At 45.3% G+C, this 13,582-nt stretch overlaps 1 protein-coding gene and 1 pseudogene across 2 annotated transcripts in view; both read right to left on the bottom strand.

Annotated features, from left to right (window-relative positions):
- MRAP2 (melanocortin 2 receptor accessory protein 2) overlaps window positions 1-13,582 on the bottom strand; it is a 1,067,096-nt gene that overhangs the window by 309,827 nt on the left and 743,687 nt on the right. For both annotated transcript variants that reach the window (XM_078648154.1, XM_078648155.1), the window contains exon 3: window positions 1,705-1,804. In XM_078648154.1, the coding sequence (XP_078504280.1) occupies window positions 1,705-1,804 (100 nt within the window). The remainder of the gene's footprint in view (window positions 1-1,704; window positions 1,805-13,582) is intronic.
- Window positions 12,276-13,043, bottom strand: LOC144761306 (forkhead box protein F2 pseudogene; annotated as a pseudogene).

The raw sequence follows: 13,582 nt of genomic DNA, 5'->3' as shown, positions 1-13,582 counted from the left end.
CTTTAGCACCAATTCAAACAAATAATGCATGCTGAGCGACATACAAGTTGCTATCTTATTCCAAAGGCCCTTCTCATAGCAGAGCTAGTTAATTATGATGTTTGCAATATATCAATACACACACACACATATACATATATACATATGTGTTACAACTCAAAGCCTCTGATTTCAGATGACTCAGCCGCACTCTCACCCCATATCCTGTTTCCATGCATTGTTTTTCTTAAATTAGTATTCGCTGCACCATTTTATATTCAACGGTCATTTTGAGCCATGATTGAAACTAACTTCTGTCTCACTCTCTCTGCCCCAACTGAAAGCAACTGCAATAGTTTTTGTTTCTCCAAGGTTGAGCCTCGCTGTGTTAATGAATAAACTGTTTTTGCCAGTACATACCTTTCCCATTAGATAGGCCTGCTCCCGCCCTTAGAGAGGCGGGCACAGGCAGAGTGACCTTGGCGCTGAGATAGCATGTACCCGGTCTCAGGACCTAAACCCATCCTTCTGTATCTCCTTTGTTCACCAGCTACCAACTGGAAATTTCCAGTCTGGGCATGTCTTTATTGGTTCTGAATTGCACATTATGTATCGCCATGCTTGCTGAAGCCTGTCCCTCTGCAGGAATTCAAGGAGGCTGGTCAGACCTGACTCCACTCAAATGTACTTGAACAAAATATCTTTGGTTTGTATTCTCTACTGTCGGACCGACTCTTCATTTGTGTGGAAGGCTAAGAGGTGGTCGCGAGTGACCCGGGGGACCCTAATCGGGTCACTTCCTTCAATCCCACAAAGACAGCACAATGCTGTCCAGAATACTCAATTAGAGTTTATTGTCTTTAACCGTATCTGCGCTAGCGGTTTTCCCGCTGTGCGCTGAAGTTTTGTAAATACCGCGTTACATGACGAGCTCAGCTCGTCATGAGCGTACGATAGGTGTACCTCATGACGAGCTGAGCTCGTCATCAGCGTGGAAGGGGTTAAAATACAGCAACACCCAACACAGGATGTCATCGTGTTTCAGCCTACGGCTTCAACTGGCGTGTGTGTACATATATATTATATATAACTATATATATATGTTTCTGTGGTTACTTTTTTCGTGCTCCATTTAAAATTAAAATGAGTCCCTCAAACAGTCAGCTTTCTGTATCAGTGTAATTATTACAGTAATATTTTGCTTAGTCAATGTTCGATTAAGGCATTATTTTGATTTTCATCAAAGTATAGTAGCAAACTTTTTCTTCATATTTCTGTTTCTTTCGCTTATGATGCTGGGCCCGAATTTTGAATTCCACCCAGTCTATATTTATTTTAATGAATTAACAGTAAGATTAGTAACTGAATGTAGTAGGAGCCAGACGTGGATCAGACATCTGGGCCACTTAAGCTCACTCACAGATTTGCAGCTATTATTAAACGTTTTGTTGCCACAATTTTTCCCCTAACCAGTAGCCTGATTAAACAAAGTTTTACAAGTCCAGTCTACAAACATGCACCAACCGAACAGCTTAAAATGATATTTACATCAGCCAAACGATGCACAAATTGCATTCCACTTGTCAGTTTGCATCGTTGCAAAATTAAGCAGTTGGGCAATATATATTTTCTCAGGCACTCATGAGCATAAAGAATGGGGTTAACGGGCAGTTGACATGGTGAATATGAGTTGAAATGAGCAAAACATGCTTGGATTTGACTCACTCTTGATGTGGTGGGCCTGTCTTGGTCAGCAAGGTCAGCACAAAAAACATGAAAATGACGAAGACTGCAAGGCCAACCCAGAATCCGATAACAATGGAATCTGCAAGAGATTTAAGAAATAAATAGTTATTTCACATTGGTGAAACGATTTGCACGCAAAGTGATGTATACATCAGACAGATGAATATTGCATTTGAATGAATTTCCAAAAACTTTTTCTCTGTTTTGTACGTCTTACCGCGACCCGAAAAGGTCGCAAACGGGTGAGCTGATTAATGAGGCATAACATGCAGAATTGATGTTTACCAGACAGAATTCCACATGCTTTGCCTTTCTTTTTCTATAGCAAGGGAAGTTAGGCCCAATGAGGCAGATTCTGGCTGGGCCGAATATAAATCTGTAACAGGCAAGTGTGCCAGGACCTGAATTATTTTGACGTTTTTAATTGACACTAGACCATGGGTACTCACAAACTTTCTCTCGGGGGCCAAATTTACAGTGTGGTTTGTGGCCGAGGGCCGCACCGGTGGGGGCGGGGTCAGAGGAGGAGGGGGCGGTGCTAAAGCAAAAAATAATTGTGACCATGAGGTTGAACACAGGTCCCTGCAGCAGACGCCTTCGTCCACTGAGCCACCAGACCCAGCATACACACATATCTTTCTCTCTCTCTTTTGCTCCCTCCCTCTCCCTCCCTCTCCCTCCCTCCCTCCCTCCCTCCCTCTCCCTCCCTCCCTCCCCCTCCCTCCCTCTCCCTCCCTCCCTCCCTCTCTCCCTCTCTCCCTCCCTCCCCGTCTCTTTCCCTCCCTGTCTCTCTCCCTCCATCTGTCTCCCTCCCTCCCCCTCCCTCCCTCCCCCTCCCTCCCCCGCCCACCCTCTCCCTCCCTCTCCCTCCCTCCGTCCCACCATCCTTCTCTCCCTCCCTCCCCCTCCCCCTCCCTCCCTCTCCCTCTCTCCCCCTCCCTCTCCCTCCCTCTCCCTCTCCCTCTCCCTCCACCTCCCTCTCTCTCTCCCTCTCTCCCTCCCCCCTCTCTCCCTCTCTCCCTCCCTCCCTCTCCCTCCCTCTCCCTCTCCCCCCTCCCTCTCCCTCCCTCCCTCCCTCTCCCTCCCCCTCCCTCTCTCTCCCTCCATCTCCCTCTCTCCCTCCCTCTCTCCCTCCCCCTCCCTCCATCTCCCTCTCTCTCCCTCTCTCTCTCCCTCTCCCTCCCTCTCTCCCTCCCTCTCTCCCTCTCCCTCACTCTCTCCCTGTCTCTCGCCCTCCCTCCCTCTCCCTCCCTCTCCCTCCCTGTCTCCCTCCCTCTCCCTGTCTCCCCCCCCTCTCCGTCTCCGGCTCTGTCCCCCCTCCGGCTCCGTCCCCCTCTGTCTCTGTCCCCCTCTGTCTCTGTCCCCCTCTGTCTCTGTCCCCCTTTGTCTCTGTCTCCCTCTGTCTCCGTCTCCCTCCGTCTCCCTCCCTCTGTCTCCGTCCCCCTCTGTCTCTCTCCCTCTGTCTCCCTCCCTCTCTGCCTCCCTCGCTCTGTCTCTCTCTGTCTCCCTTCCTCTACCTCCCTCTGTCTCCCTCCCTCCCTCCCTCTCCCTCCCTCTGTCTCTCTCCCTCCCTCTGTCTCTCTCCCTCCCTCTGTCTCCCTCCCTATCCTCCATCCCTCTCCTCTATCTCCCTCCCTGTCTGTCTCCCTCCCTCTGTCTCCCTCCCTGTCCCCCTCCCTCTGTCTCCCTCCCTGTCTCCCTCCCTCTGTCTCCCTCTTAGTCTCCCTCTCCCTCCTGCTCTCTCTGCCTCCCTCCCTCTGTCATCCTCCCTCCCTCTCCCTCTCCCTCTGTCTCCCTCACCCTCCATGGCTGCCAAGGTTTTAGATTGATATGTGTGACATTTTAATAGTTTCAGTGTAATTATGAGTGACATTTCCACAAATATGAGTGACACTTCCTCGCAAACATAATCAAGCACTGAAGACGAGGGAAACATATAAATATCAGACATTACACCCATTTGAACGACGAGAAACGGCAAGGTCTTAAAAGTACTGCATAGCACCAAAAATCGAAGAGCACAGTGGGACCCAACTGTAATAAACAGGATGTGAGAGGCCATACTTCCTGCAATTGAGCCTCATGTTCCATTATGCTCTGCCCACCCCACTCCAGGGCATGTCGTATCTGAATGCATGTGGGATTTTTCTGTATTATAAATACACTTGAACAAGTGCTTTTTTTTAAAGAAGACTCAAGCTTGGAGTTAATGTAACTTATCCTTGCTGCATGAATAGTGACGAATGCAGCGCAGGAGTGTAATCCTCTGAAGCATGGTGATTGGATTCCCCGACTGTCACCACTGCGTGGGAACGATTTGTTCTATGCGTTTAGCCTGGCACCTTAACCTCGTCACCCTGTTTCCTAGAGGGAGACCCTCGTCTGCGGAAAGGACGGAAGGAAAGTAATAACTGCAATTGCAGGGGAGGCAATGAGTGCAATGTGAAGAACCCACGAAGGAAGCAAGAGATCTGTGAAGGTGTACTGTCATCTAAACCATGTGTGTGTGTGTCAGCCCTCAGCCCGGGCTGAGACAGCTTCATCAGCGCACACACACAGCCGCGCCCCAGTACTTCACAGGTCTGTAAAAGACCGTTTAAATGTTAATGAGGCTTTGTTGTACTTCAGCTCTTAGCGCCCTGAAGCTCCCCTCTGACAGTCACTGAAATCCCCCTCTCCGGCCCCCACAGAGCAGAGTCTCTTGAGTCCGCGCTGCTGCTGCTGCTGCGGTATTTGCTAACACAATTATTATTATTATTTTTTTTAACACAGGTATCTACAAGGTCCGCGGGCCGCCCAGGAAGGCTTGCCGGGCCGCCACCGGCCCGCGGGCCGTACTATGAGTACCCCTGCACTAGACCAAACTATTTCTTTCATTTGATCCGGTACTTTATTTATACCTTTTTATTCAACTTTTTGTTAGAATTCTTTGTTGCACATTTGTAGCAGAAAAAGACAATAAAGCCTATGTACAGAAAATACTTATGTGCATATAATAAACCAAACATTAAACAAAAAAATCGTGTTCTGACTGCACAATCTAAATCAACGTTCTTGTGAAAAAATCATTAGAGTAAAAAATCTTCAATAAAACATCCTAATATCTTAGACGCCTTATGTTGTCTGTTGCATCCAAGACACAAATCAATTTCACATATAGATATTATTTCATAAATATCCTACAATATTGTGTGAATCAACGTCTCAATTGCGAATGCATAGAAAAACACGGGGAAAGCATTAATGTCAAATACATGTGACTTTTCTTCCATATATAGGCAAAAAAAATAATTCGTAATTCCTCCATGTTCATATCACAAATCATGGTGAAGCCAACGCGTTTCGAGTCTCTGATGTCTAATATGCGGACTCTCATCAGGGCTCTTAAATTTAGGCAGCAATGTGGGTTTCTGAAATTAGGATGAATGAAAAAATATATTTTAAAAGACTGAATAACTAGTGCTCTCTTTTTAACTTATAGCTTCCTCTTAAAATCTGCAAACTGATTAGAGTAACTGGACAGTGGTGTATTTTTTGTCCGTTCAATGCTTCTTTATCTGTGTAGGAAAAGAAGCCATGTTTTAAAATGATTTATTACTGCCATTGTGATGTGTAAAGAGGACAAGGCTACGGATCACTGACATTATATCGACCACAAAAATATCGAGATACAAAAATATCGAGGATAAAACATCGAGGGACAAAATATCGACTGCCTATCTTCAAACAGGTAAGTACTAAAATATCGACTCCAAAATATCGAGTTACAAAAATATAGACTGTCAAAATATCGATTTTTTTAAATGTCTTTAAATTAAGTTAAAACTTATAAAATAATAAATATATTTAATATAAACTTAGTAAAAATTATTAAATAGATGTAATATTAATAAATAATTAATATAAATAAAAAAATTATATCACAAAAATAATACATATATATATATATATAAAAACATATTATTAAATAAACATATATATTATTTTAACCGTAGCATAGCAAAATGGTTAAAATTTATTGGTACAACTCTAGTGAGTTCAACAGTAGCAAAAGCGTTGGATAGTGTAGGGGTAAAATTTACTATTCCCACTCCAGTGGGTGCAACAGTAGGGAAAGCTCTGGATAGCGTAGGGGTTAAAATTACTATTCCCACTCCAGTGAGTGCAACAGTAGGGAAAGCGTTGGATAGCGTAGGGGTAAAAATTACTATTCCAACTCCAATGAGTGCAACAGTAGGGAAAGCATTGGATAGCGTAGGGGTAACAATTACTATTCCCACTCCAGTGGGAGCAACAGTAGGGAAAGCACTGGATAGCATAGGGGTTAAAATTACTATTCCCACTCCAGTGGGTGCAACAGTAGGGAAAGCGCTGGATAGCGTAGGGGTTAAGATTACTATTCCCACTCCAGTGGGAGCAACAGTAGGGAAAGCGTTGGATTGCGTAGGGGTAAAAACTTACTATTCCCACTCCAGTGGGTGCAACAGTAGGGAAAGCGTTGGATAGCATTGGGGTTAAAATTACTATTCCCACTCCAGTGGGTGCAACAGTAGGGAAAGCGCTGGATAGCATAGGGTTTAAAATTACTATTCCCACTCCAGTGGGTGCAACAGTAGGGAAAGCGCTGGATAGCGTAGGGGGTTTTATTACTATTCCCACTCCAGTGGGTGGAACAGTAGGGAAAGCGTTGGAAAGCGTAGGGGTTAAAATTACTATTCCCACTCCAGTGGGTGCAACAGTAGGGAAAGCGCTGGATAGCGTAGGGGTTAAAATTACTATTCCCACTCCAGTGGGTGCAACAGTAAGGAAAGCGCTGGATAGCGTAGGGGTTAAAATTACTCTTCCCACTCCAGTGGGTGCAACAGTAGGGAAAGCGCTGGATAGCGTAGGGGTTAAAATTACTATTCCCACTCCAGTGAGTGCAACAGTAGGGAAAGCACTGGATAGCGTAGGGGTTAAAATTACTATTCCCACTCCAGTGGGTGCAACAGTATGGAAAGCGCTGGATAGCGTAGGGGTAAAGATTACTATTCCCACTCCAGTGGGAGCAACAGTAGGGAAAGGGTTGGATAGCGTAGGGGTAAAAATTACTATTCCCACTCCAGTGGGTGCAAAAGTAGGGAAAGCGTTGGATAGCGTAGGGGTTAAAATTACTATTCCCACTCCAGTGGGTGCAACAGTAGGGAAAGCGCTGGATAGCATAGGGGTTAAAATTACTATTCCCACTCCAGTGGGTGCAACAGTAGGGAAAGCGCTGGATAGCGTAGGGGTTTTTATTACTATTCCCACTCCAGTGGGTGCAACAGTAGAGAAAGCGTTGGATAGCGTAGGGGTTAAAATTACTATTCCCACTCCAGTGGGTGCAACAGTAGGGAAAGCGCTGGATAGAGTAGGGGTTAAAATTACTATTCCCACTCCAGTGGGTGCAACAGTAGGGAAAGCGCTGGATAGCCTAGGGGTTAAAATTACTATTCCCACTCCAGTGGGTGCAACAGTAGGGAAAGCGCTGGATAGCATAGGGGTAAAGATTACTATTCCCACTCCAGTGGGTGCAACAGTAGGGAAAGCGTTGGATAGCGTAGAAGTAAAAATTACTATTCCCACTCCAGTGGGTGCAACAGTAGGGAAAGCGTTGGATAGCGTAGGGATTAAAATTAGTATTCCCAATCCAGTGGGTGCAACAGTAGGGAAAGCGCTGGATAGAGTAGGGGTTAAAACTACTATTCCCACTCCAGTGGGTGCAACAGTAGGGAAAGCGCTGGATAGCGTAGAGGTTAAAATTACTATTCCCACTCCAGTGGGTGTAACAGTAGGGAAAGCGCTGGATAGCGTAGGGGTAAAGATTACTATTCCCACTCCAGTGGGAGCAACAGTAGGGAAAGCGTTGGATAGCGTAGGGGTAAAAATTACTATTCCCACTCCAGTGGGTGCAACAGTAGGGAAAGCGTTGGATAGCGTAGGGATTAAAACTACTATTCCCAATCCAGTGGGTGCAACAGTAGGAAAATGATGGATAGCATAGGGGTAAAAATTACTATTCCCACTCCAGTAAGTGCAACAGTAGCAAAAGGATATATAATTAATAGAAATATTATTACCAATTAAAATTATTTTCCAATACCAATTACTTTTATTTACCAATTAAATTTTATTTAATGGACAATTATTAATTAATTAACAATTTTAATTAATTAACATAATTAATTAATTATTATTAAATTACTTCCCACCCTATCCCCCTATAAACACACAACCCACTACAGAAATTAATTTACTAAATATTAATTATTAATCAATTAAATATTTTTAATTAATTAACAATTATATTTTAATTAATTACCATTTAATAATTAATTAACAATTATTATTAATTTACATAATAAATTAATTAAAATTAAATGACTTCCCACCCTATTCCCCTATAAATCCACAACCCGCTACAAAAAATAATTTAGTAGAAAATAATGATTTATCAATTATTCAATTATAATTATTTACCAATTAAATTTTTATTATTTACCAATTAATTAATTAATAATTATAATTATTTAACATATTTAATTAATTATATTTAAATTACTTCCCACCCTATTCCCCTATAAACCCACAACCCGCTACAGAAAATATTTTACAAAAAATTAATTATTGATCAATTAATCAATTATTATTAATTACCAATTATATTTTAATTAATTAACAATTAATAATTAACAATTACTATTATATTAGAGATTTAATTAATTATATTTAAATTACTTCCCACCCTATTCCCCTATAAACCCACAACCCGCTACAGATTTATATTACACAATTATTACAAATTATTAAAAAAACATACCTTATTTTCGATATTTTTGTGGTCTATATTCTATCTAGTCGATATTATGTCTAGTCTATATTTTTGATTCGATATTTTGGCTATTAATATCGATAGTAATCGATATTTTTGTAGTCTATATTATGTCTGGTCGATATTTTGTCTAGTCTATATTTTTACCTCGATATTATGTCCAGTCGATATTTTTGCATCGATATTATGTCTGTTTACCCAAGGCTACATCATCCAACTTTTGTGTGCCTACCTTTTTCCAGCTGAAGCTGCTGAAAAGAGAAACTCTGGGGCAGATTTACAAGCCCCTTGCGCCACGTTTACGCCGCTGTTGCGTCACGCAAGGCGGCGTAAACGTGGCGCATCCCTACGAGGCATTTACAACGTGACGCATCTATGGAGATGCGTCACGGTGTAAGGCCCTGCGCCACATGAAACCTGCGTCAGGTTTCATGTAGGCGTTCCGGTGCAGGGGGGGCGTTCCGTCGCAGGAACGCCCCTGAAAAGTGACTCAGTGAAATCTACAAGATTTCACTGAGTCACTTTCCCAACGCTGATGCGTCAAAACCCTGCGCCTGCTTGAAGCAGGCGTAAGGCTTGACGCATCACGTTAAAGATAGGGTAAGTTGGAAAAGTGCTGGAGTTGCGTGCCGCACGCAACACAACTTCAGCACTGCGCCAACTTTACGCCCAAGATGCGACACGCATCTGTTCATTCCTGCGCCATGGTGCGCCGCATTGTAAATGCGGTGCATCATGGGTGGCGCAAGGATGAACTTTCGTGCCGTATCTTTCCTGGCGCATCTCTGCCGATTTGCAGAGATGCGTCAGGCAACGTAAATCTGCCTCTCTGTGTCTTTATGAATTCGAAGACCGGCTCTGTGTAGAGAGTGACAGGCCGTTAGTCAAATGAATTCAGAACGCTTTCACTGACTAGAGGGGTTGAAAAAGCTTTTAGCATACGTCTGTGCTGCAGTCACTATTAAGCGAGATGTGTTCTTAGTTGGTATTTGGGCTCCCCGGGGATTCTTAACGAACTGTGAATAAATGTTCTTAGTTGGTATTTGGGCTCCCCGGGGATTCTTAACGAACTGTGAATAAAACAAAACGCTTGGTTTAATTAAGCGTTCGTCATGTTTAAAAGCTTTTACAGATGTCTGTAAGCAAGTTTTAGCATACCTGAAGGTCGTGGTGATTACTTTGCACATTAAATCCTTCGCGCTGTTGATTTTCATGGGGACTATTTACCAAGCTGTAAATCGAACAAAACAATAACGCTTAGTTTGGTAAAGCGTTTGTCATATTGTGAAAGCGGTTGCTAACTGCGTTATGTATTCGTTTGAAATAAAGGCATACCTTTTAATCTTTCCTCTTGGTTTTGGGGTCCTCAGTTATGAATGCGCTTCTTTCTAAAATACAGAGGGGCAGATTTATGAAGGGCTTGCGCCGCCGGTGCGTCACTTTATTTGACGCAACGGCGGTGCAAACAATGCGCCCTATTTACAACGTGACGCATCTAGGAGATGCGTCACGTTGTAAAGCCCTGCGCCATAAGGAGGCGTTCCTGCGCAGGGGGGGGCGTTCCAGCGCAGGAACGCCTCCTAAAAGTGGCTGAGTGAAATCTATGAGATTTCACTCAGTCACTTTCAGGACAATGCTGCGTAAAAACCCTGCGTCTGCTTGAAGCAGGCGTAGGTCTTGACGCAGCATTGTGGAGATGGGGCACCCCCGAGCCTTGCTGGAGCTGCGTCGCGCTTGCAACGCAGCTCCAGCAATGCGCCACCTTTACGGCACAGATGCGTCACGCATCTGTGCCGTTTTTGCCCCATGGTGCGCCGCATTGTAAATGCGGCGCACCATGGGTGGCGGAGCAGCGGCGCAGGATGACTGGCGCATCCCTGGGGATGCGCCAGTCATCATAAATCTGCCCCAGAATTTGGATTCTTGGTCAGACTTAGCAGCTGGTTATTAGTTATGTTTGTCTGACATTCTTACTCTTCTGCTTCTTTCAAGTGAGATGGCTGCACTTTCGTTCGGAGGCATCACATTAATGGCTTCTAGCTTGGGTTCATGGGTATTGTGGTTCTAGACGTCATTAACAGGCATTGTGGATAGCAGGTTTTTGGTGTAACAACGCAGTGCCTTCTGGGCATGGAGTTTTTTTATATTTTTGTCAATTCTGTCATACTGTTCAAGCCAACTGTTGCGCTATTAACAAGGCCGTTTCTAGGTGTTTTGCTGCCATAGGCGAGAATTGGAAAATGCCGCCCCCTCCCTTTTACTACCATCACACTCTCCCCTTGTCATCCAGGTTAGAGATGCACACCCTCTACTGCGGAACCCTTCTATGTTACTCTCATTTACTGTCAAGAAACACGCCCACAACAGTCAGTCCTGCAATCGACCTCAACGAAAGACCCAGGCAAAACCTTTACGGTAGCCATACACTCACAGAACTATGTACATGGATGCCCAATAGAGCCTTGTGTTTAACTACCACTGAGGCATCAAGTGCACCTCATTTTCAAAACCAGAAACAACAAAAATAGTAACTTGCACCATCTTCCAAGGCCATACCTAGTGGTTTTGCCAACGCTTGTTTCTTTAACTGAGTCACCAGAAATAGTTATCATCTACCATTGCTAGGGGTGCCACACATTTGGCTAAATGAGGCCAGGATTACAAATCGGGGTCTCCTGCTCAGCTACCGTGATTTTACCGCATCCGCTCTCTGTAACACACCAGACTACTATAAAGAAGTTAATGTTCCGTTTCTTGTAAAAGCCCATTTTCACATGACACTTGATGTAGGGGAATGCATGTGAGGAGTATTTTAACAGCATGCGTGCGGCCGCGATTTTCGCGCTGTGCGGCAATTTACAAAAAGCCGCGTTACATGACGAGCTGAGCTCGTCATGAGCATGCGAGCGGCGCAACTCATGACGAGCTCAGCTCGTCATGAGCATGGAAGGGGTTAAGAGCTCAGCTGTTTGTCGGATGAAGGAACATGGGTACCGATGAAGGAACACCGGGATTATAAATGGGTATCCCCAGGACCACACTGTTGATCAAACGGGAAGCGGGGTCTACTTGTTGGCATGTGGAATTCTGATGCTAGCGGGTGCAAAAGGTCTGCTTTTCACTATATAAGGAATCAAAGTATTTAAAATAATTTGATATCCGTTTAGAATCAAAGAATACAAATGTATATGAGGGCGGGTCACACTGTAAAGAAACAATCTTTGCAGTGTCCGAGTGCTAAATTTGGTCTATAACTCCTCCTCACAGCCAAATTTTTCATGAAAAAAATCAATGAATGATTAGATGGATCCATGAATGGCTAGATAGATGGATTATTCTGTGAGTGAACAGAGGAATGTTAGAAGTGGCGAATAACCTGTGCAAATAAATTAATTCATGGTAAAATAATCATTTAAATGAGAAGTGATTGCATGGCTATATATTGTGAATGCATTAACAAATTGGGCGCAGGAAAGAATACATGGATGTGTGAATATACAAGATAATGAATGAATGTGCGAAGGAATTCGATGGCACGCGCTGCGCACCATAGTCTGGTTGCTAAAGATGAGACCCTGTAGATAAAAAAACATTGTGCAAAATTATTTCTAAACAAGACTCCTCCACCCACCTCCGGCTGTAACCCGCTTAGCTAACGGCAGCGCTCACCTGAGAGCTCATCCCTTGTGTTCTGGTGCAGTTAGCCCCTGGTCCAGGGAGTAGGGGGCCACCCGAAATGCACCCCCGTCGCAGGAGCACCACCAGACGGCAAGGGCTGCTGCTTCATGTAGGCTCCGGCCCCTGAGTAGCTCCAGTGCGCCGGAGGGCTGGCATAATGCGAGTGGCAGTCCATTGCGCTGGCCAGGGCAGGCGAGGAGGGAAGGGGGCTGCTGCTGTCGCTGCTCTCTGGCAGATATTCCCCCCCCGGAGGGGCAGCTGGCCATGTAGCTAGAGCCAGGGCTAGGGGGCATGTGGTGGGCACCTCCGAGCCCCTCCAGGCCCTCGGAGCCCTAGCCCCCCGAGTGGCAGCCCAGCGGGGCCGGGGCGCTTGGAAGTCGAAGGCCCCAAAACCCTGGCCGTTGATCATGCGGTACATGGCGAGCTTCAGCACCTAGCACTTGCACCAGAAGCCGCGGGGCCGCAGCCTTATGGAACCACCTCGAACATGAACTCGGAGGCCGGGTCGATGGTCCAGTAGTGGCCCTTGCCGGGCCTGCCCAGACCCTTGGACAGCTGGATGAAGCACTCGTTGAGGGATAGGTTGTGGCGCACCTTGTTCTTCCAGCCCTGGTACTTCCCGCGGAAGAAGGGGAAGCACGCCTGCAGGAACTGGTAGATCTCGCCCGTGGCAGGCGCCGCGAAGGCACGCTCTGGAAGGGCCTGCCGATCAGCGTGAATGCGCGATGTAGGAGTAGGGCGGCTTCTCCGGCCACAGCTTCTTGGGCTTTGATGTGTCCGGCGACTCCATGGGGGCAGGTGGGGCCTCAGCAGGTTATGCTGCGCTGCTCCGCCCGAGCTGCGGGGTCGCAGAGGGGTCCACGGGGGCAGGTGCTGCTGGTGCGCACGGCTGTTTCTACCATTAGGCTTGGCGGCTGCCTGGCTTTACTTTCATAGGCGCAAATAAAAAAAACTCCCCCTTTTGCCGCCCTTGCCCTTTTGCCGCCCTAGGCAGCCGCCTAGTCATGCCTAATGGTAGAAACGGCCCTGGCTATTAAATTTCAGGATTAAATACGCTTCTTTACGTAGTAGCAACTTTTCTATATCCATGTACATTTTTGAAGGTTTGAAACTGGCCAATACTGTCCATTTAAATTGGGTTTCATTGTGTCCTTTTTCAACAAAATGTTCAACCATTGGTGCGGTGGTAATTTTTTTCTTTATTCTTGACTGGTGCTGGGTGATTCTTGTATTGACCTGTTGGTTGGTTTTTCCTATATACATTTTTTGATATGGACAAATTATGGCGTAAACAGCATTTTTTGTCTTACAGTTTGGAACTTGGAGCCG

Source organism: Lissotriton helveticus, chromosome 6 (assembly GCF_964261635.1).
Source record: "Lissotriton helveticus chromosome 6, aLisHel1.1, whole genome shotgun sequence".
Lineage (NCBI taxonomy): Eukaryota > Metazoa > Chordata > Amphibia > Caudata > Salamandridae > Lissotriton > Lissotriton helveticus.
Note: the sequence above shows the minus strand (reverse complement) of the source record. Positions and strands in the feature narration are given on the sequence as shown.